This window comes from Conger conger, chromosome 7 (genome assembly GCF_963514075.1).
Source record: "Conger conger chromosome 7, fConCon1.1, whole genome shotgun sequence".
Taxonomy (NCBI): domain Eukaryota; kingdom Metazoa; phylum Chordata; class Actinopteri; order Anguilliformes; family Congridae; genus Conger; species Conger conger.
The window spans coordinates 21,906,333-21,930,595 of NC_083766.1; the positions used below are offsets into that span (position 1 = coordinate 21,906,333).

The 24,263-nt window shown below is 46.8% G+C and overlaps 1 protein-coding gene across 1 annotated transcript in view; it reads right to left on the reverse strand.

The window, feature by feature from the left end:
• The window catches only part of LOC133132698 (bifunctional heparan sulfate N-deacetylase/N-sulfotransferase 1-like), an 88,761-nt gene that overhangs the window by 16,308 nt on the left and 48,190 nt on the right, over positions 1 to 24,263 (reverse strand). Inside the window, exons 3-9 of the mRNA XM_061248339.1 lie at positions 16,197 to 17,171; positions 8,217 to 8,705; positions 4,791 to 4,878; positions 4,445 to 4,599; positions 3,556 to 3,741; positions 2,341 to 2,469; positions 135 to 317 (exon numbers count right to left, since the gene is read on the reverse strand). Of these exons, the coding sequence (XP_061104323.1) occupies positions 135 to 317; positions 2,341 to 2,469; positions 3,556 to 3,741; positions 4,445 to 4,599; positions 4,791 to 4,878; positions 8,217 to 8,705; positions 16,197 to 16,709 (1,743 nt within the window). The 5' untranslated portion in view covers positions 16,710 to 17,171. The remainder of the gene's footprint in view (positions 1 to 134; positions 318 to 2,340; positions 2,470 to 3,555; positions 3,742 to 4,444; positions 4,600 to 4,790; positions 4,879 to 8,216; positions 8,706 to 16,196; positions 17,172 to 24,263) is intronic.

A 24,263-nucleotide genomic window follows, 5' to 3' on the forward strand; every position in this document is an offset into this window, starting at 1 on the left:
CATGCAAAAGTGCATATGCAGTGGTGCCAAGAGGAAAGGATGACGTGTGCCAAATGTCACTTCCTGTGGATGGAGCTGCCGAAGGAAGATCAGCTCCAGCGGTGCCGTGTCACTTCCTGCGGGCGGAGACTCACCTGCCAGAGCGGGTCCCGCTCCTCCGGAAAGATCTGGAAGTATCTCTGGGCCAGCTGCACGGGCGGCAGCGTCTGCAGCTTCAGGTGCGTCCAGGTCTGCAGGAACTTCACCAGCTTCCGGAAGGTGTACAGGCCCAGCCGGTCGTTCCCGTAGTTGGACAGGTGAGTCATGAAGATGCTTATCTGTGAGTACAGGGGGAGGGGAATCGGGGTCAAACCATCCCTGAAAAATAAAAACATTCTGGCACACGTCCCAACAGACACGGGCTAAACCAGCATTATGGTGGTAGATAGGTTATACAAGCTTCTGTTTTTTAACGGTACAATCATCAGTTAAAACAGCTACGAGCAGCTGTGCTACAGGTATCAATTTTGAGACTTCATCAGTGGAGTGACTGTAAATGTAAAAAATAAACAGATTTCTAGACTTGAAAGCACAAATAAAAGCACATTTATGATTAATTTTATTGATCTCCAAGTGCTGTGGGAGGGTATGCTGAGCTAATTTGGCAGGTAAGTGAATGAAAATGAAACCATCTACCAACTAGCTGAGTGAAAGGGTTCCCTAGCTGAGTGAAAGGGTTCCCTAGCTGAGTGAAAGGGTTCCCTAGCTGAGTGAAAGGGTTCTCTAGCTGAGTGAAAGGGTTCTCTAGCTGAGTGAAAGGGTTCTCTAGCTGAGTGAAAGGGTTCCCTAGCTGAGTGAAAGGGTTCCCTAGCTGAGTGAAAGGGTTCTCTAGCTGAGTGAAAGGGTTCCCTAGCTGAGTGAAAGGGTTCTCTAGCTGAGTGAAAGGGTTCCTTAGTTGAGTGAAAGGGTTCCTTAGTTGAGTGAAAGGGTTCCTTAGTTGAGTGAAAGGGTTCTCTAGCTGAGTGAAAGGGGCCGAGTGAAAGGGTTCCCTAGCTGAGTGAAAGGGTTCTCCAGCTGAGTGAAAGGGTTCCCTAGCTGAGTGAAAGGGTTCCTTAGTTGAGTGAAAGGGTTCTCTAGCTGAGTGAAAGGGTTCCTTAGTTGAGTGAAAGGGTTCTCTAGCTGAGTGAAAGGGGCCGAGTGAAAGGGTTCCCTAGCTGAGTGAAAGGGTTCTCCAGCTGAGTGAAAGGGTTCTCCAGCTGAGTGAAAGGGTTCCCTAGCTGAGTGAAAGGGTTCCTTAGTTGAGTGAAAGGGTTCTCTAGCTGAGTGAAAGGGTTCTCTAGCTGAGTGAAAGGGTTCTCTAGCTCAGTGAAAGGGTTCCCTAGCTAAGTGAAAGGGTTCTCTAGCTGAGTGAAAGGGTTCTCTAGCTGAGTGAAAGGGTTCTCTAGCTGAGTGAAAGGGTTCTCTAGCTGAGTGAAAGGGTTCCCTAGCTGAGTGAAAGGGTTCTCTAGCTGAGTGAAAGGGTTCTCTAGCTGAGTGAAAGGGTTCCTTAGTTGAGTGAAAGGGTTCCTTAGTTGAGTGAAAGGGTTCCTTAGTTGAGTGAAAGGGTTCTCTAGCTGAGTGAAAGGGGCCGAGTGAAAGGGTTCCCTAGCTGAGTGAAAGGGTTCTCCAGCTGAGTGAAAGGGTTCTCTAGCTGAGTGAAAGGGTTCCTTAGTTGAGTGAAAGGGTTCTCTAGCTGAGTGAAAGGGGCCGAGTGAAAGGGTTCCCTAGCTGAGTGAAAGGGTTCTCCAGCTGAGTGAAAGGGTTCCCTAGCTGAGTGAAAGGGTTCCTTAGTTGAGTGAAAGGGTTCTCTAGCTGAGTGAAAGGGTTCTCTAGCTGAGTGAAAGGGTTCTCTAGCTCAGTGAAAGGGTTCCCTAGCTAAGTGAAAGGGTTCTCTAGCTGAGTGAAAGGGTTCTCTAGCTGAGTGAAAGGGTTCTCTAGCTGAGTGAAAGGGTTCCCTAGCTGAGTGAAAGGGTTCTCTAGCTGAGTGAAAGGGTTCTCTAGCTGAGTGAAAGGGTTCCTTAGTTGAGTGAAAGGGTTCCTTAGTTGAGTGAAAGGGTTCCTTAGTTGAGTGAAAGGGTTCCCTAGCTGAGTGAAAGGGTTCTCTAGCTGAGTGAAAGGGTTCCCTAGCTGAGTGAAAGGGTTCTCTAGCTGAGTGAAAGGGTTCCCTAGCTGAGTGAAAGGGTTCTCTAGCTCAGTGAAAGGGTTCCCTAGCTGAGTGAAAGGGGCTGAGTGAAAGGGTTCTCTAGCTGAGTGATAGGGTGCCCTAGCTGAGTGAAAGGGTTCCCTAGCGTCAGTGAGGGAGAGTTTGTACACATCACCCACAGGATTGAGCAGGACGGTGAGGAAAAGCTCTCCTCCAGTGATGAGCTTGTCCAGCTCCTTGGGTCCTCCTGGGTACTCGCTGTAGAAGATGGTGTGAGTGAAGAGCCCACACGTCTGCCTGGGGAGGACCTGCCCACAGACCAAACACAGGGTCATGAAAACACAGAACCACACACACAGGCCATTTGCGCATACACACGCGCAAGACACGCGCAAGACACAGTCACCTTCACTTATCAAACTTTCTGCAGGTAAATTAAATTGTTTGATAAAATGTCTGGGGAAAAAAATGTCCCTTTGATATCTGCAGAGAAACAGCCAACCCCCAGAAAAACGCTGAGCAAGGTAAAAATAGGAGGAAAACAATCAATATTGAACCCTTGGAGGCCACCGCGCTATAGATATTCCACATGCAGAATATTTCACAGACCCATGTCTGTGTCTGTCACGCTGACAGCATCGCACTCCTTTGCCAAAAAAATGAAATGTGCTACACTGAGCAGTGACATATGATGGCTAGCCAGGAAGAAGCACCAGCATATTCTCTCAACTGAATAGCAGGGAAAAAGGCATCCTGTCACACTAATGTGCATGTGTGTGTGAAGGGCTCATAGCTCATTCTCATTCCACTGCCAGACACTCGGTAGCCTTGCTCAATCTGCACCGTACCCAGTCTAATGACACCGTCCATCACACTGTCCCCACAAACACACTGTCCCCACAAGCGCACACTGTCCCCACAAACACACACGGTCCCCGGTCCCCACACGCACACGGTCCCCACTCACACTCACCCCACACACATACATACAGACACACACACACACACGGTCCCCACACGAACACTGTACGGGAGCAGGAGGGAGTGTGTGTGTGTGTGTGTGTGTGTGTGTGTGTGTGTGTGTGAGAGAGTGTGAGAGAGAGTGTGTGAGTGAGTGTGAGTGTGTGTGTGTGTGTGAGAGTGTGTGTGAGTGTGTGAGAGAGAGTGTGCGCCTGTATGTGTGAGTGTGTGAGTGTGAGAGAGAGAGAGAGAGAGAGAGAGAGTGTGTGTGTGTGTGTGTGTGTGTGAGAGTGAGAGTGAGAGTGAGAGTGAGTGAGTGAGTGAGTGAGTGAGTGAGTGAGTGAGTGAGTGAGTGAGTGAGTGTGTGTGTGTGTGTGTGTGTGTGTGTGTGTGTGTGTGTGTGTGTGTGCACTGTGAGGGTGAGGGAAACTCACACTGATCCCGCTGTGGACAAAGCCACGGCGGAAGCGTGCGGGTTTGAGGTGGGGGTACTCCTCCGTGCTCGTCACCTTGATGCCCCACACCTTCTTCCAGGCCTCGTACAGCTGCACGTGTACGGGGTACACCCCGGAGTGGTGCGGGGCCACGGCGTAGCCCATGTTCGTGGGGATGCCGTGCTCCTGAGACCCGAGGAGAGAGGGATGGGAGAGAACAGGAGAAGGGTGAGAATTTCTAATAATAATAATAAAATACCTTGCTGACCTTTGTGATACACAAACCCGCTCTCGCTCTCTCTCTCTCGCTCTCTCTTTCTCTCTCCTCCACTGTCAATTTACACACACACACACACACACACACACACACACACACACACACACACACACACACACACACACACACACACACACACACACACACACACACACACACACACACACACACACACACACACACACACACACATTACTGGCGGGTGCACATGAATGAGCACTCAGTGCCCTCCATCACCTTTGCTAATTAACTTGTGTTTTGCACTGTCAGCAGTTTTATGAATGCACACAAAATCACGGCTCAACCACACTCTTATTGCCAGCCCAGTCACACTGATCAGAAACACTATTTCCGTCACTGTACGGCCTCCATTTGGGCTCCATCCCCGCTGTCATTTCACGTCCTCCTTCCATCAACTCCCATACATCTGTGCTCTTGCGACTGTCATCAGCGTATTCACATGCAAAATTAGGGCACCATTACGGCTCCACTATCTTATCTCTCAGTCTGAACACACACAGATGATATAGTCAACCTTGCTCCTGGTGCTTATATTTCCTTTTAACGAATGGGAATTTGGACATCTGCGCGTGACCCCTGCCCAACACTCACGGCGGCAAACTTCCTGTTGAGCTGCATCTGCTCGGCGAGCACACTGTGGTTGTGGAAGAGGTGTGGCTGCATGTGGCTCCACATGTGGGGAAACCACCAGAACTCCTTCCCATAGGACAGCAGCAGGTCATCGCCCAGGTCCTCCTCATCCGTACCTGAGATACAACACACACATTCACATTAAATTGCATTTTATCTAGCAGATGCTTTTCCCCAAAGCAACATACACCACGTGCATTCCAAGGTCATAAGAACAACAGGTCAGATAAGGTAGAATTGATGTAGAATCAGTTGTCCAGTCATGAAAATTAAGTCAAGCATTGACTCACTGGCGGGCTGGACTCACCTGCATGGAAGAACTTCCCTGAGAAGCCCAGGTTAAAGGTGAAGTTGGGCACATGGGAGCGGAGTTCATTCTGCGTCTCCACCAGAGCCTGGAGAGGGAGAGGAGAGTCATTAACACACACACACACACAAACACACACACACACACACACACAAACAAACAAACAAACACACAGATATATAGAGACAGGCAGAGACGTACAGGCAGAGACACACAGACAGACACAGACAGACACAGACACAGACATAGACAGACACAGACACAGACATAGACAGACACAGACATAGACAGACACAGACACAGACATAGACGGACACAGACATAGATGGGCACAGACATAGACGGGCACAGACATAGACGGGCACAGACACGGGCACTGACACGCGCACAGACACGCGCACAGACAGGCGCACAGACACACGCACAGACACGGGCACAGACACGGGCACAGACACGGGCACAGACACGGGCACAGACACGGGCACAGACACGGGCACAGACACGGGCACAGACACACGCACACAATGACACTGTACTGTTACCCAGTTACACAGTGTTTCCCCCTCCCTCTGATACCATCTCTCTGTGAAACTCTACTCTTCATCCCAATAGAAATTCCTTTTTATTTCCCTTTATTTTCATTCTGGTCTCCATGGTGAGAGCCCAAGACTCATTCTTCCTGATGCGTTTTCCCTCTCTCGCTCTCTCCACTGCTCCCTCTTTTTCCTTCGGTTACCCCCTCCGCCCATCTCTCCTTTTCATCTGCCACTGTCTCTTAATCCAAACAGACAACATGAAAGTTTTAAAACTGAAAATAATAAGGAACATATACCTTATTTAAACACCCCCTCTTCTTTTATTAAGGGAAGTGTACACATGCGGAGTAAGCAAATATTTAAATCTCAATGAATCTTTTCCACTGTCTCACTCTCCCTCACTCTGACTAAAGAAGAAACTGTAGGGTTGCTTTGAGACAGTCTTAATTGAATATTTTTTCAGGATGAAAAACAAACTGCAATTCTTATTCTTAGCTATATAAATACCCCCTCACCCTCCCTCTCACTCACTCAGTCTCTCTCCCTCTCCCCCTCCCCCTTACCTCACCCTCACTCACTCAGTCTCTCTCCCTCTTCCCCTTACCCTCTCTCACTTACTCTCTCTCCCTCTCCCCCTTACCCTCACCCTCTCTCACTCACTCTCTCTCCCTCTTCCCCTCACCCTCTCTGTCTCTCTCCCCCTCTTACGCTCTATCCCCTCCCCTCTCTCTCTGTCACTCCCTCAGGGTTTACTCCACGGTTGAGAGCTCTCAGACTGACGTCTCTGACGGGGTGTGCCCTTTCCCCACCCCGGCCTCCGTTTAGCGTCTCTATCGGAGGGCTCAGCACAGGCAGCACAGCGTGGAGAGCGCCTGAGACACTCACTCTAGTACAGAGCCTCAGAGCACAGCCCAACAGGGAAGCAGGTCGGGGTTCTGCGGCATAGCGAGACGCCCAAAGGTTCAGAGGTGTCGGAGGCGATCGGTAGGGCTGTGCGATATAGCTATCGAGGTACATCGAATAGTTTTTTTAGCGCAATAAGACCTTTCTGGTGGTGGCAGATTACATTCCCTCTTTTCGTCTTTGGGCATACTTAATACAGTAACATCTCCAAACTTCAGTGAAATGCTTCTGAGGGATAAGAAACATCACTTGTAGGTTAACTCGCCTGTAATTTTTGAAAAACACATCACTTCACTCTTTATCCTTGTTCTTTTTATCAACCACATGGAAAGCATTCTCACCGGAAGCATTTCAGTTTGGCTCAGAAAATTGGAGGTGCTACCGCATCAAGTATGATAAAATAAAAAAAGACTGAAAGAAATCTAACACCGCATGCTTGAGTTGTTACTGCGCTTACAAAAAGAATGGTTATACCACGATAGCTATATCGCCCAGCCCTAATGATCTGTAGTGAAGATGTGGAGGCCTGTGGAGCTGTTGAGGACAGGCCGGTCGATACCAAGCCCGTGGCAAAAGCTCACACTCCCCCTCTCCAAGAGAGGTCACCTGACCTGAGCGGTCCCTCGGTCTCCAAGGCTGGGTCACATGACCGAATGTGTTGCCCATAGCAACTTGTCACATGGCCAGTGCCACTGCATCAACCCTGTATCATTGGTACAGGATCACCAATAAAGGCAACTCTACCACAACAATCTTCCACCACTCATAACTGTATACCTGGCCCACCGCTATGTAACCGCTTGGAATACTTCCTACAAGAAACACAACACTGGCATTCGCATATTGGGGCTGAGGTTGGAGGTTTGAGTTGCAGTTGAGGCAGTGCTGTTATACCCTTAGGCAAAGTGCGGGAATTGCTAAATTGCTTCCACTAATATTTAGCTGCATGAGAACGCAAGCTTCTCTGGATAAGAAGGTTTGCTCAACGACAAAACCTACCATTACACTTTGCTCCAGTCAGCTGTGCTGTTGTAGCAGATGAGCGATATTTACACCCGTGTATGATGTGAACCCTTATACCTCACAGTTCTGCAGGACTCACACACTCCAGAGCAGGGGTGTCAAACTCCAGTCAGCGATCGTCACTCCAGGTCCTGGAGGGCCACAGGGTGTGTTGGTTTTTGTTGTTACTCACATTTAATTGATCAGTTAAAGCACTCGATTACACAGTTAACTGACCTCACCTGGTTTCTTGGATCAGAATCGGCTGCTTATATTAAGGCGAAAACAAAAACCAGCACACCCTGCGGCTCTCCAGGACCAGGAACGAAGATCACTGACGGAAGTCATTGATTGTCTGAAAAGGCCACACACACCTCATTCTCAAGGTCTTAAAAGGCCGTTAGGAAAGGTTGTAAGGAAACTATAAAGACCAGCAGACACTGCAGCCCTCCAGCACTGGAGTTAGACCTCCCAGCTCTAAAGACGCAGGTTGTGGGGTGTGGTGGACGCAGGTTGTGGTGTGTGGTGGACGCAGGTTGTGGGGTGTGGTGGACGCAGGTTGTGGTGTGTCGTGGACGCAGGTTGTGGTGTGTCGTGGACGCAGGTTGTGGTGTGTGGTGGACGCAGGTTGTGGTGTGTCGTGGACGCAGGTTGTGGGGTGTCGTGGACGCAGGTTGTGGGGTGTCGTGGACGCAGGTTGTGGGGTGTCGTGGACGCAGGTTGTGGGGTGTCGTGGACGCAGGTAGTGGGGTGTGGTGGACGCAGGTTGTGGGGTGTCGTGGACGCAGGTTGTGGGGTGTCGTGGACGCAGGTTGTGGGGTGTCGTGGACGCAGGTTGTGGGGTGTCGTGGACGCAGGTTGTGGGGTGTCGTGGACGCAGGTTGTGGGGTGTCGTGGATCCAGGTTGTGGTGTGTCGTGGACCCAGGTTGTGGTCTGTCATGGACGCAGGTTGTGGTGTGTCATGTCGGCCGTCGGCTTGGGTACCTTGACGTCGGGGACCTTCATGCGCGTTCCCTCCTTGCCCACGAAGATGTCGTCGATGTCCACCAGCAGGTAGCGGTCCAGCGACAGCGACAGGCGTTTGCCCGTGAGGAAGGACACGGCATCGACAAACACCAGCTTGTGGAGCCAGAAGTTGAGGTTATTCCCGAAGAGCACCCTCTGGATGCCGTCATGGAGACCCAGGTCCTGCACCACGGAGGTGTGGACGGGCGGGGCGGCGACAGAAACCAGCGGGGGAACGACCTCCGTCGACCGTGTCCGGGCCAGCAGAACCGGCTCGTAGGTGGAGTGGTTGGACTGGAACACGGTCCAGTCGTCGCCGGGCAACGGGCCCCGCTCCACCTGCCCCGCCCGCGTGATGAAGAGGAGGGGAGATTTGGGGTTGATGCTGCAGTCCTTCAGGCCCAGGTTGGAGTGGAGGAAGAGGGGGAAGCCTTTCAGCTGCGCACTCAGGAGGCTGTTCTCATTGGCCTACAGCCACAGGGCAGAGCCAGAGGAGGGAGAGGGAGAGGGAGAGGGAGAGGGAGAGGGAAAGAGAGAGAGAGGGAGAGGGAGAGGGAGAGAAAATAAAAGAGTTTAAATAAAGGTTTTCCAGACCCAACCAAGAAGTGCCAGGGATCAAATTCAATAAACGCCTTTATACAATTCAACTACAAGACAACTGTGTTGTGGTCAACTAGATTCAATTCAATACAATTCAGTCAAACATTCATTTATCTTTTTCAGACTGGGTATGTATTCATTTGCTGACAGAACAAACTCAATAGGTAGCAACTGGAGATGAGGGAACAGAAGATACAGGTTACAACATAAGCCTGGGATCATCAAACCCGGCCAAATCCAGACCTGGTTCTTTTCCCCCAGGTAATTAACTGAACACTCAGTGCTGCTGATTTGTCAGATTGTCTTCACACCTGAGACCCAGGTAAAGGGAGGGTAGAAAACCAGAGGTTCTTGGCCCTCAAGGACCGTGATTTGATGATCATAATCAAAACCTGATACAGGAGTTAGGTGTTCACGTCAGAATAAACCGTACCTCCTTTTCAGTGACATCATCCCTCCCCATAGCACTGCACTGCTCTGCAGCTCGCTGGTGGACTCCCATTAATTCAGGCTCTGGTGTTCCCCTTCCCCCCTCTCTGACAGGGCTTGTTACAGGACATGCCCAGAGGTACGTACAGTAACGTCCCCCCAGACATTAAATCCCCACTCCCTAAGTCTCATCTTCACTCAGAAATCTCAGGGCATGCTGACTAAAACAAAAAACAAAATGGTGTCACGCCGGCACTGATTGATAACGGACTGTCCCAGAATCACCCAGGGAACCTTTCTACGTTCTCTTCTCCTGAGAAGACAAACAGACCTACGGTGGTCAGGCCCCAGAGTGGGGACAGATGGTTTCCTACCCTTTTGGCAGCCTTAAGTAAAAAATATGGAGGAGAGGTGCGATTGCAGACGAGGGGTGAGAAGATTGTGCCCACGGGCAGTGTCTCCGGCAGGGGTGCTGAGCAGTGCGTATCAGCCAAGAAGCGGTCCTCTGGTGGAGGGCAGATTGCAATTTGTGTATAAGACTCAGAGTCCTTTGTCCTTTCTTCACTAACCTCCACGTCAGTCAGAAACAGAAATGCTTGAAAATAATATTTGCCCAGCGCTTTATAGAAATGCAATACGATGAATACTTTTTCATTCGGTGGAAGAATTTGCATAAATATATACTGTACATTCGACCTTAATTTCACAATCAAAGTCAAGTGGGAAGTGATGACCCGAGGCTTTAAGGGGGGCCCTCACACTAACCTGGGGATCTGGTGGGGAGGGGGGTAATGAAAGATTATATGGAGGGGTAATTGGCTGGAGACTGCAGAGATGAGTTTTGGGAGGGGTGGGGGGGTGTTCATTTTGCTCCTGAGCAATCACACGCAGGGCCAGAGTGATGCTCTGGGGTCTAAATCCCAATTACACATTAATATGGATACAGGATTAAACGGGAGTGCTGGCAGTGAGAGGAGTGGGGCTTAAACCGGTTCATGCTCAGAATGTTAAAGCAACAGTGCTCCGTTTTCAGAACCGTTGGCTCATGGCCCCATTGGCAGCAGAGCCTCTAGAGGGCGCTCAAGAGCCACATCACCTGCCACTCCAATACATCAATAAACACATTCACAGTTATGTACTGTTGAGCGAGTGTTATAACTATAGTGCACAGAAAATATAGATATCCGCAATAAAATATCAAATTTGAGATTAGATTTTCTTTGTCCAGACTATAATGTTACAAACCGCAGGCGTATTTTGAGAGGCAGGCAGTCAGATCATGAGCAGATACAGAACTCAAAGCAAACTTATTCTCAGCTTCAGCCACTTCCATTCATATCCAAGAAATATATTGGAACTGACGCCCAGGAGGACTGGATGTGACTATAACAGAGCTGATACACTGCACTGCAGTTCTCTCTGAGACCACAGATATGATTTCATGTGTTGGTATTGCCACTACCATACAGTATATATTCACAGAACCATATCGCTTAAATCTGACACACAGAGGACTCTCACCTTTACCTACCATAAACACAATGCGCTGGCTATTAGACATCAAACCTTGTTGCCATAAGTATTAAAAAAGTGAGGTATGGTGTACATGTATTGTTACAGGTTCAAGTGTGATTGAAGGTGGAGATTAGACACACACACAAACACGCAGATATATTTTTCTTTCTAAGAATACAGAAACATCGCTGTCCCCCCAGGTAATCATTTCACAGCACTTACTCTAACTTTCATCAATTGATTTCATAAGCCTTCATAGCACTCCTCCATTTGCTTTCATTTTACTTTTCACTGAAAATGTTTCTGAGACCAAGATATATCTACAAGACTAGCTGGTTAATGCAGAGCCACATTCAGACAGACATTAACATGAACAGAATGTTTTTTATTTACATATTTCTAAATCTTGTCTTGAATTGGCATTCCATTGAAGGCCTGAACCTGTTCTTAATGGCCCTGCTGGAGAAAGATTCCCTTCATGGACCATGACTGCCATTACTCAGAGACGGGATTTGCTGATCAAAGACATAGCGGACAGCTGGATTAACGAATCAAAGGCAGGCCTCGGGGGCAAGGCGGAGTTTGAAATCAGAAAGTAAACTAGCCGTTGCCCTGAACAGAGACCAATCTGCTGTGTGCCTTTCTTCTTCAGAACAAATGCAACCTTCAAACAGTTTGCCTACTGCAACGAAGGTCACAAATGAAAACCTCAAACATCTCAACAGCCCCAACAGTCGCGTAACTTTGTGAAGTTGTTGCTGTGTTACAGACATAATGCGTAATAAACACATAGCCTAAAGATGCCATCAAAGTACATTTAAACCGCTGTGAAGACAAAGAACTAGTTCAGCGCAAAAGAACAGAGTCATAAGAAGACCACAACCAAAACTATAACATTCGCTGATGGTTTGACCTCATTAGCCAGAAAACTACAAAACGAAAGCCAGGCTGAATGACTCAAACATTCCGTAGCCAATCTATAGAGAAGTTAGTACATCACTGTTCCGGAACCCATAGACCTCAAGGGTGTGATAACTGCTGGTTTACCACCCTCCCTTTACCTGGGAGTCAGGTACAGTCTGAAGACAGTCTAGCCAATCAGTGGCAGTTACCTGGTAGAGAAGCAGGGCCAGATTCGGATCCAAGGGCCACATTTGACAATCCCTGTAATACATCTCACCTTGAAATCAGTGCTTCAGAACAAATTCGTTACATGGCTTTCACTGATGGAATTGAATAAATGCCTCACAAAGAATACATTCAAACAAATCTTCTGTCCCAATTAACTTGGCCAAAGTTGAACTGTTTTATTGGGAAATGCTACACAAAAGCAGCAAAGTCAACCAGATGGATAAGAAAGGGCTTATTCTCAAAGGTTTCTGGTCAACTAGATTATGTTCTTTTTGCAGCCATTATCTCTTGGCAAGCCAATCAGATCACAGTTTTCCGTACACTACCTAGCCACACTTCGTAAACAGAACAATGGTAGAAACTCAAGCCTGTAACAGACTAAAGTTGAATCGCTGAGCTCTAAAAGCTTAGGAGTTATTATGAATTAACAGTTAAAATACTGGGTAAATGAAATACATTTGTAACATTTCAGATAGCATCTGAGGAAAACCTGACGCCTTTACACAGGAAACTAACCCAGGCTGACCTTACAGCTGGGAATATATTTCCACTGAAGAAAAAATGTCATTTAAAGCGGCCCTGCCCGGAAGGCACACTCAATCCCCAATCCTCCCGAGGCAGCACGAGCTTGTTTCCATATCACTGTTAGTGTACGCTATAAATATAAAAGATAAATAATGAATGAAAAAATAAACATTGCATCCCTCCAGATTTGTGTGCTTGAGCTTGGTGGAGTCAGTCGGTATCTTTCATCGCACCATTTTATTTAGGCCACATTTTCAAAAAGCCACAGCAAGAAGCACCAGAATTTCTCTATCAATCATGCGTATGTGGCCTGCCGAGGACTATGTTTAAGTGGCTTTGCGGACGGAATCAGGATTGAAAGAATCAGTTCTCAGAGACCTGATTGGGTCAGTACTCCTGTGTCTCTATAGGGACAGTACTGAGGGGGCCTATATGGTCACTACAGAGGGGCTCAACAGGGTCAATACTGAAGGGCTTGATAGGGTTGGTTCTCCTGTGTCTCCATACGGTCAGTACTGAGGGGGCCTATAGGATCAGTACTGAGGGGGCCTATAGGATCAGTGCTGAGGGGGCCTATAGGGTCAGTGCTGAGGGGCCTATAGGGTCAGTGCTGAGGGGCCTATAGGGTCAGTGCTGAGGGGCCTATAGGGTCAGTGCTGAGGGGCCTATAGGGTCAGTACTGAGGGGGCCTATAGGGTCAGTGCTGAGGGGCCTATAGGGTCAGTGCTGAGGGTCCTATAGGGTCAGTACTGAGGGGGGCTATAGGGTCAGTACTGAGGGGGCCTATAGGGTCAGTGCTGAGGGGCCTATAGGGTCAATGCTGAGGGTCCTATAGGGTCAGTGCTGAGGGGGCCTATAGGGTCAGTGCTAAGGGGCCTATAGGGTCAGTGCTGAGGGGCCTATAGGGTCAGTGCTGAGGGGCCTATAGGGTCAGTGCTGAGGGGCCTATAGGGTCAGTGCTGAGGGGCCTATAGGGTCAGTGCTGAGGGGCCTATAGGATCAGTACTGAGGGGCCTATAGGGTCAGTACTGAGGGGCCTATAGGGTCAGTGCTGAGGGGGGCTTTTGGGTCAAAACTGAGGGGCCCCATATGATTATGGTTGAGTCGCCAGTCCTACACAGGGTGATCCAGAGGGAAAGAACAATCCTTTCATATTTAAATATGACACAGGAACCAGCCAGAGGGGATACAAGCTCAATACATTGCATTACTCATAACACTACTAGATTTACATTGCTTAATATCTCATCACAAACAAATCCCCAAAGTTTGTCATAAAAGCCCAATCAAAAGAGACGTACAAAGCTATTTCATACATCATCAATTTATATAGTTGAAAATTGACTAAAGCCATTCGCCAGCTGAGAATCAAACCTGTTAGTAAGCATATGGCTACATGCCCAGAATATGGCATCTTTCAGTAACAATGCTTTCTATAATAACAAAACATTTCAGCCAAGCGATTTAAACACATAATATCACAAATGTCTTCAAAACCTACTGTATATGCCTCTTTCTCTTTCAAAATGACATGACTTATTATAATGTTGTGACCAAACCGCACTGCTGTCATCACAAGCTGGCATCCAGATGGAGGGACTCACTGAAGGAGTTATCGGTCATGTTCTGATTCATATTCCGTGAAACTCATACTCCAGCAGAGTCAAACTCAAACTCCAGCAATGAGTCAAACACAAACTCCAGCAATGAGTCAAACACAAACTCCAGCAATGAGTCAAACACAAACTCCAGCAATGAGTCAAACTCAAACTCCAGCAATGAGTCAAACTCAAACTCCAGCAATGAGTCAAACTCAAACTCCAGCAATGAGTCAAACACAAACTCCAGCAATGAGTCAAACTCAAACTCCAGCAATGAGTCAAACTCAAACTCCAGCAATGAGTCAAACTCAAACTCCAGCAATGAGTCAAACACAAACTCCAGCAATGAGTTAAATACAAACTCCAGCAATGAGTCAAACACAAACTCCAGCAATGAGTCGAACTCAAACTCCAGCAATGAGTCGAACTCAAACTCCAGCAATGAGTCGAACTCAAACTCCAGCAATGAGTCGAACTCAAACTCCAGCAATGAGTCAAACACAAACTCCAGCAATGAGTCAAACACAAACTCCAGCAATGAGTCAAACACAAACTCCAGCAATGAGTCAAACTCCATAGACTCCCCAGTTCATCCCGGAATGTCGCTGCAGTCACAAAAATATTAGCATTTTTCAATGTGATAAATAAACTGAAAGTTGTTTTATCCTGCGTGTAGATCAGTGTTTCATGACTCTGCCAAACAACTCAGGAGTAAAACTTGCGGATGCATTGCAAACATTTAATTGAAAAAAAGTCACCTTTTCATGTCTGCAATATATGAACATCTGGCTGCTCTCACAGTCAATATTCAAAGAAACTGACATTGTCACTGCTTCAAAGAGTTGGCAAACTGACTCACCTAGAGAGACAGTCTTTGAACAGTCAGATATTGTTATATATGCACAGGTGCATGGTTTACAAACAAGTTAGTGATTATAAAACTAGTGATTATTTATAAACCCAAAAATGTCTCTTCTAAAAGTCATTATGTTCTTTTCATGAATTATTCTTGTGTAAAGCACAGACATCAGGCATTGGAAATGAGCAGAAGTTACAAATGCTATGATGCAATACACGAATAACCGTTTGTAATTCTCTGTACAAGCTGTGTCTGTGCCTGTCAAGCAAACATTAAATAAAAGAAGGGACAGACAAGAGGGAAAATCACAATGCACCTTTTATAATGTATTCATAAAATTCATAAAAGCATCCATGCTTTCATAATCCATCCTGTTTGGAGGTGACAGTGGGCATGGCATCATTCTGTGCTACCTTAAAGACAAGCTGAAAGCAAAATTCACTTTTTCCTCAAGTTAGACAATTCTTCATAGCCACACAAGCACATCTTAAAGTTTCCTGTAAGTGGATGGAAAAAAAACCTTGGTGTGAAAATATGCAAGTATTCTAAAATTATAATACTTGCATATTTTCACACCAAAGTTTTTTTCCATCCACTTACAGGAAACGTCAAAGTCTGACATAAAAGCCGAATCAAAAGAGACACAAAGTACAAGAGTACAAAGCTATTTCATACAACATGCATTTATATAGCTGAAAATGTACAAAAGCCATTCCATACCTGAGAATCAAATCTGTTAGTATGGCTACATGCCCAGAATATGGCATCTTTCAGTAACAATGCTTTCTACAAGTGGACAAAACATTTTACTTATAGGAAAAATAAATTTTACATTTTAGTCATCCTGTACCATTGGGCATCTATGTCAATTTTCCATTCCCCTCTTTTCACACAGTGGCGTGTATCTTCATCATCCTCGACTACCCGCCCTTCAAAAATACCCCCAAAACATAATTTTCACTGATGCATATGTCACATAATGCGGAAGCTACTGCTGCCCCAACTTCTGTTTCAGCTTGTCTTTAAGGTCCCTCAAATAGCAGCCCCAGGACCAGTGGGGTCAAACTCCAGTCCTGGAGGGCCGCAGTGTCTGCAGGGCTTAGTACAATCCTGTCCTTTCAATCAGCAGGCGTGAAAGGACTCCTCAGCCAATCAATGACTTAAAACAATGAAACAAAAATCCAGCAGATGCTGCGGCCCTCCAGGACTGACGTTCAACACCCCTGCCCTAAACGCACAAGTCACACAAGACGCATAAGACGCACAAGACCCCCAGGTACGAGCGGCCCAGCCTCCCACCTTGAAGAAGCCGATGATGCCCACGCCGTACTCCACGCAGTACTTGTCCAGCAGCTCCCGGTTCCAGGCGTCCAGGTTGACGTACTTGAGGATGTTCTCGTAGATGACCAGTGCGAAGCGGCCGCGGTCCTTGTCGGTGAGGGTGGGCATGTCGCCCTTCCCGGGGGAGATCTCGGTGCGGTACCTGAAGCGGCTCGACTCCAGGACGGCCACGATGTCCTGGCCCAGCTGGGAGTAGAGGCTCTCCACGAACACGAGGACCACGGGGTCGGTCCGGGACGTGTCCGAGGGGCGCACGGTCTTCAGCGGGAGCAGGCGTGAGGGCGTGGCCCGGGGCTCGTCGCAGTCCGCCCCGCCGTCGGCCCCCCCGGCCGGCTCCAGCTCCCGCTTCACCCCGTACAGGAAGTAAGCGGAGACGAAGACGCTCACCATGCAGAAGAGGAAGAGGAGGAGCAGGCTGGTCTGGAGGGTGAGCTGGCGGAAAACCCGCCGTAACCGGCCGCAGAGCAGCATCGTCCGCCTGCCCTGCCCTCCCCGACCACCTGCGAAACTTCCAGAAATCCCACCGCCCGCTTCAGCAGACAGCCCAGCCAATCGCAGCCAGTCGCAGTCACTTTCACACTGAAGGTGCAATGAGCCAGCTCCTCAGGCAGGGGGCGCCCTTCCTCATGTCACCATTGCAGACGGATGGTGGGGCCGGCCTGGGCAGAATGAAACCATGGACCAGGGTGGACCTGCGATCTTGCACCTCGACTTCTCCCACCGCACAAACTGCGGCTGAGTGGCCCTGCTCACCCGCCGTAACCTTTCCCCCCCCAGCCCCGACACACCCGCACCACGTTCCTCAAGTGCTCAGTTTCCAGACCTCAGGCTCAGGCAGGCAGGGGCAGCAGACAGGGGTGGTCAGCAGCCAGCCGCAGTCGCGTTAGAAGAGAATCCCCAGGGGCGGGTCATCCCAGTCACTTCCCGGATTATCTGAAATAAAGAGAAGGAAGGGGAAAAACACACAATCCCATTAACATAAAATCGGATTATGAAGGGGCACTTTATCATTTTCAGGGTCGTTGTTTCCACCCTGGTGGAAATGTGTTAACGCCGAGGTGTGACCTTGAAGCTCCCTGGTTAGTGAAACACGTGTTCAGAAAGACAGGCCAAGGTTCTAAGGCTCCAGATGCAAGCGCAAACCTGCAGCTCATCGTTCCGAGCGAGTCGTGCAGCATCCGCCCCAAACGCACTGCTCATCTTGCGCGTGAAACCAACGGGAATGCTGACGATGCAGGTCCACAGCGGGGTACCCCCTCTCCTCACTGAATACTAAGCGGACGTGGGAGAACTGCCCTAAAGGCACGGCCTAGATCGGCCTAGATAACGACACCTCCCGGTATTGAGCACCAGAGGCCTTCACTTCAAACGCTAAATGCGGGGTGCGAGGGATGACTGATGGATTTCATCTCTCCAAGACAAAGCTGCGGCCTCTACGGAAGACGGTGAGATCACCAATGCCACCGATTTCTGGAAACGACCAACAGCCCTCCACCAATCAGCTAACCATCAGAGAAAACATGAAACGGGAAGAAGTGGGGGTTGGTGGTAGTGCTCATAGTCCTGCTTGAACAAATCACCAGGGAGTTAAGGAGCGGCCAGTTTCTGGGTAAAATCAATTATAGTCCATCAGCGATTACCTGGAACCATGCGGCCATTAACGCGAGATTCAGCCTCGAGCAATTCGGCTAATTACCAATTAATCCAATTACACAAATTGTACAGGATACAGACTTCATTATTATAATCACTTTCGCTGAAATGGTGCACGCATCAATGCATGGTAATATAACACGAAACTGACAACGCGGTGTGCTCTGAAGCCTCTGGAGCTATTGTGCAGGGAAAGCTACATCTTGGGGGGGGTTGGGCATTAATCTCTGATGATACGTGTACCGTTGGGGAAAGATGAAGGTGTATTAGTACTTTTATTATTGATTTTTTACTTTCTGAAACTGGGAAGAAGAACGTTTTGCTTTTCTTTTTTTTCCCCAAATCATTCCCCAGCCTTAACAAAGAATGACAGCAATCAGACTGAACGCCTCCACACAACTGTCATCATGTCTGTAAAAGTCTTCAAGGTTTAGTTCTGTCCTTTTGTGAAGTTCCATCTCTCACCTGTACAAACATCCATTCGCTCCATCGATCTAAAGCGAAACAGCTTTTGGGCTTGTTAGGCTGCAGACAGTGCTGAGAACAGTATGGTCAGCCACTCGCAGAGACAAATATTGCAAGAAATAAAAATAGATAAGATAAAATAAAAAGGCAAGATGTTGCATGTCTGTCCAAGACTGGATTCTGAACATCTTTTGAAAAGGGCCTGTGATTTATTATGTTAAGGAAGGGTCTTCGAAAGACGAGGCTGTGAAGATGGAATCAAAGCAAAGTAAGATGTAGGGAGAAAAGAAAACACCCGTGAGAACCAAAAGATAAAGTACAAAGCATATTTCTCAAAGAAAAGGGATCATTTTGTCACTTCAGAGGGGCAGGAGACTACACTGAGAGCAAACTCTTGGGCTGTCTGCATACAAACTAACTGAAAAATCAGTTTTGTGGATTTTGTATTCTCTTTTGCCAACTTCAAGCAAACTACAGCTCTGTCGTTTGGAGCTGCTCTTCTTTCTCACTCTCTTTCTTGGAACATGCCGTTCGACTGAGACTCTCAAAGACAAATACATGAGAAATTACACCAAAAGACCCAATTAGATGAGCTTCGAGACCAAATACACTTCCCACAGGAGGGGGTGCGAGGCATTGGGGGTGGTTTTTGGTACACTAATGTGCATTATTCCCAGCGTTCTGCAAATGAAAACACCCACATTTTAATCTCAGCCTGTCACTGTTCCTGCAACCGCTTTAACAAACTCTTTAAATACACATTTTGTACACCTGCAGACAGCACCATGAAGCAGAAAAACAGTGTGTGAAATTGTACATGCACGTCACAGTGCTAGGCAGAAAGTGCTTTGTTTGTACGCATCTGAGATCAAACCGCTTTGTAAAGTAGGCAGCTGAAAACAATAACGCGTAAAGACATGAAGAGTATCTTACAGCACTGGAGAGCTCTGATGTGATTCTGTTTTGTAGCCAGCGAGGGGGGGAAATGTATTACTGGATCCCAGACTGTGTTTCAATTACTATACATCAAAATGCTTCCTAAAATAAAGTAAACTGTCTTTTTTGGAGGAAAAGAGGGTGTTTAAAGCTGTTACGGTGGGCAATGGAGTTACGGTTGCTGGATACACTGCAGCTTACACCTGGCTCTTCTCTCCGGGGGAACGATTTTTCCCTAACAGCTTTTTTTTTTTTCAGGACGGTGACTGATTCAATAAGAGGTGAAAAGGGGAATAAAATAGCCATAGGAAACCTTGTATTCAGACTTTAAGGTCTCTATGCAGCACCTCTTCAAAGTCCCCCATCCCAGCAACCCTCCCAAAGGCTAGCATCCCTGGGTCTGAACGTGGCTAATTCGCTTCCCCCCACAAATGGATTTCCCCATAGGACCACGATTCGATAGCCAGGCAAGCAGCTAGCATCAGCCGAGCTGGACATCGCTAGGTATCCCATGACCCACCAAGAACCGCAGAAACTGTACAGCTCCTGACCACTCGATTACAGCATTCCATTCCATTACAGCGGAGGTGTCGAACTCCAGTCCTGGAGCTGGGCTCGGCTGATTTCTGTGGTTTTCTGTCAATTAGTAGCAAATAAAGGTCTCAAGAACATGGTTCTCAGGCCAGCTCTTTAGCCTAGTGGCTTAGGTTCATGACTGGGATCCGGAAGGTTGGTGGTTCACGCCCCGGTGTAGCCACGATAAGATCCGCACAGCTGTTCTGCTCCAGGGGGGGGGCTGTCCCCTGCTTAGTCTAATCAACTGTAAGTCCCTTTCTGATAAAGCTAAAGCTATCAGCTAAATAACACATTATAATAATTATAAAAGGTGTGTGGGAGAAGACCGAGAACCAGTAGACACTGCAGCCCTCCGGGACTGGAGTTGGAACACTGCATTAGTCATTTTCCATTGCTGTTCGAATCTGTTGGGGAATGTAATGGCAGACACAGCCATTGCAGCTGTTACATGCCTCCCGCAGGCTGAAATATTCTCACTACTGCTTCAAAAGCCGAAAACAAGCACATTCAAACAATCTGAAATAACAATTGTGTTCCACTATATTTGAGTGAAATCTAAAGGTAGTGACACAGCATTATCTTTCTTCAAATACAAACCTCTGAAACAGCAAATATTTTAAAATAAACTGAGGTTTACATTAAAGCGCATGCATGAGAGATTGCGTGTGTGCACGTGCGTGCATTAGAGGTGAAGAGTAATGACCTTTACAGAGGTTTTTCTTTTCTTTTCTTTTTGATTGGCTCATAACCCTCAGTGAAACCCCTTTCAATTGGTTTAAATTCAGAAGCCTCCTAGATGAAATTATATTTGATATGCAACAACCCCCGGGCAAGATTGCCAAAGATAATTGACCTGACATTTCACACTGGTAATCAATTTACATATTAGTTTACTTCATAGTGAATATGCAAGAGCTAAATCTCTCCACCCCAAAACTGTTTAGAGGAAAATAGCCGCTACGCGTCGCTGAACGCAAAACAACTTCCAGGGCTCTCCTCTCTTGCTCATTTCCACTTTAATATAAACTTCAGTTTATTTCAGAATGTCAGGAATTTCAGTATGCATTTTAAGAAATAGAATGTTACCCACAGGCTTAATTGCTTCAGTTACTTAATTAGCTGCATACGTTTACAGAGGTCAAGCTCCAAAATCGCGACACTGGAACAAAAGCAGACGCTGGGTGTAATTTAAGCACATCGTTTGCTGAAACTTGGCAATTTAATTTAACAAGTGACGAGCTCATGAAGAAATTACATCGGTGCAAAATCCCACACACACACAGACACACACACACACACAGACACACACCATAGCATTACAAACTAGAGAGTAGCATGGCTTTCCATTAACAGGAGCAGGCATCTGCGCTTGGAACGTGACAACAGCTACCCTGCCCATTCTGCCACGCCAACTGAGAAAACAGCAGCTGGAAGAGTCATATGATTGGATAGATTCCTCCTCTCCATTTACTGAGCAGGAAGAATGCAGATGAGAGTGTGTGTGGGGGGGGGGGGTTTGTTGCATTTTATTGAATCCCAGAGTTGCTTGAACTTTTGGGTCAAGTCAGCAAGGTTGCTCTTTTTCCCACTGGTTCTAATACTGACATCACGAGTTTGCCTTTCAATGAGAGAAACTGACAAGATAAATTGGAATTCAAAACTTTTTTTTTGGACTTTGCTTGCAACTTAAATCTCTCAAGGCTGAGGGTTACATTCCACAGGGCAGTTGTTGAATGAGAAATGTATTAGAGGAAAAAAAATAGTGTTCATTATACTAGTGTGAAAGAATAGTCTCAAGAAGACTAATGTGACAGACCAGACTTATGTATCCATGGAAACAGACTTAAGTTAGTGTGATATAACTTGTGTGAAGGATACACATATGAAGGAAGGTAGTGTTAAGGTGACAAATGTGAAACTGACTTATGTCAAAGATAGTGGTGTGAAAGAAGACACTAACGTGATAAAACTGTGTGAAGGAGCCTTGCAGGTCTACCTGCAGTACAAGGACCTGACATTCTGAACACAGGGTGCAGCATTAACCCTTTAAGGTGCAAGATAACAAATATGCCATTAGAATGTGCCTAACTCAACATTCGAATCACTATCACTACTGGCAACTGAAAGCAATAGAGTTCTAGAACACTGATTTTTTTTATTTTTTTTATTTATTTATTTATTTTTTAACAGCATTCCAACAAAACCTGCTCTTCAAAGGATTAAGAGAGATTAAGTGCCTGAGCTTGGCACCCCTCTCGTGGGTCACATTTATTTTATTTGTAAATAGATGCCTGAAACAGGTCTCTCAAACATCACAATCTGGGAACATGAAACGGCAATACTCGTGTGTATGGGGCAGCTGCATGGCTGCATTGACTGTGCATGAACAGACATGTGGTATAGTAACCCAAGAAGAAGAGATCACTGAGACCACAGCACTGCCTCATGCAGCACAGGCAAATTACTTATTACATGTACATTACATTTATTTAGCTGATGTATCCATCACAACTGACAGTTGATGAGACTAAGCAGGGTCCAACCCCCCCCCCCCCGGAGCAATGCAGGGTTAAGGGCCTTGCTCAACTTACTTGCTCAAGGGCCCAACAGCTGCACATATCTTACTGTGGCTACACGGGCTTGAACCACCAACCTTTCAGGTCCTAGTCAAGCACCTTTGCAACTACGACTATATGTAATGACAATACATACATAGATTTGGAGAAATATTTCAATTTCAATTTATTATTATTATTTTATTGTTTTAAATGACCGTTTTGTCCTGGAAGCCTGGGAGACTGGGTGGGGGTCGTGGGAAGAGAGATGGTTGCTCTAATGTCTTCTGAATCGTTCGACCACAGGACTGTGTAAAACAACCATGAGAGAAATGTCGGGCACCTGTAGAAAAGAACTCCGGAATGGTATTTCCAGAACTCCTCCTAGACAAAGCAGCACGGAAAGGGTGGAACTCGCACTGCCCCGTCATTCCCGTGCCCTCCCGCACGCTGGCAGCGACGAACGGCGCCTCTCCGTGTTTGCGCCAGCGCCGTGGCAACCGTGAGCGCCCCACAGTAACTTCCCAAAATCTCACCATAGTAACGGCCTTTTCCCTGGGCTTCCCAGCCTGCCCGTGCCGGGACCCCTGTGTCCGGAGAACCCTGCCGAATTCGCTGAATTAACAGAATATTCAGCATGTCACCGAGTGGCTAAATTGCATGACTGGGGCCCAGTGTAGCTGAAATAGCTGTAATAAATAATAAAACTTGTTTTGAAAGACACTTCAAATTTGCATGTAATGTTGAATTTTATTTAATGACTGGCTAGCTGGAACACAAACAAATAATAATAATAATTACTGACAAATATTGCTACTCGGAAATTACCTTTGCTTAAGAAGACGCATGGAATAGACAAACTACCCAGTTGTAGACCTAATGTTTTTACTTTTCTCCACTTGCCTTACTTTGTCCTTATTCTCCATGTGTAATTATGTTGATGAGTGTTATACCTCCTCTTGTTCTGACTTGCACTCCCTATGTTTGACGTTGTAATTATCCACTGACGTACTGCAGCTGGATATAAAAAAATAAATTAAAAAAACAGCTCAGATTACCGGTTCCTCCTATCATGGATACAAACCTGTTCCCTGGTAAGTATTATACTGGCCACAGAATATTGCAGAAATTAGGTCTGATATGTTATTGTACACACTGTATGTACGTGAAACTGAAACTCTTTGTTTTTATTTTCCTACATTTTAGCTGGTGGCCCGCCCTAGCATTTAGATAAAGAGAAATTAAGAGCACTAGTGCTACCAAGTACTGAAATTCATTTAATCAAGTCAATTTTCCATTCATTCAGTTCTGGAATTAATGAATTAATTCGTACATACATTTGTATTTCATAAAACATAATTTCCAACATTGCCAACCTGCAAGAGACTGTTCAGAATCTCCCTTAATAGTCATACACTAACAGAAATATTTAGCTGGGAAAACTGCTTTGCCGCTAATTCCACTTAATACAGTTATTTATGTCAGATTTGTTTTTTGGAAACATACACACTCACACACACACATATTTTAGAATGTCTCAGTTTTCATTGAACAGCTGTCTCGGTGAGCAGAAAAGTGCCCACAGATGCACACACTTACACGCTCACAGAAAAGCTGCACTCGCCAGTTCCCGAAAATCACCCGCATATCCTATTTTCACGGATCAGCCTGGATTTACTCAAGGAACTGCAGGTTGGCAAAACTCGGGTCAGCTGGAAAAATAGGACACTGTGGACCAATAGGAAAAAAAGGGAAAATTATTTGGCTTCTGCAGTAAGAAGAAATAAAAAAAGAAGTTACAAAGACTTTTGATAGAATCTATATGGGTGTAATGCAGGAC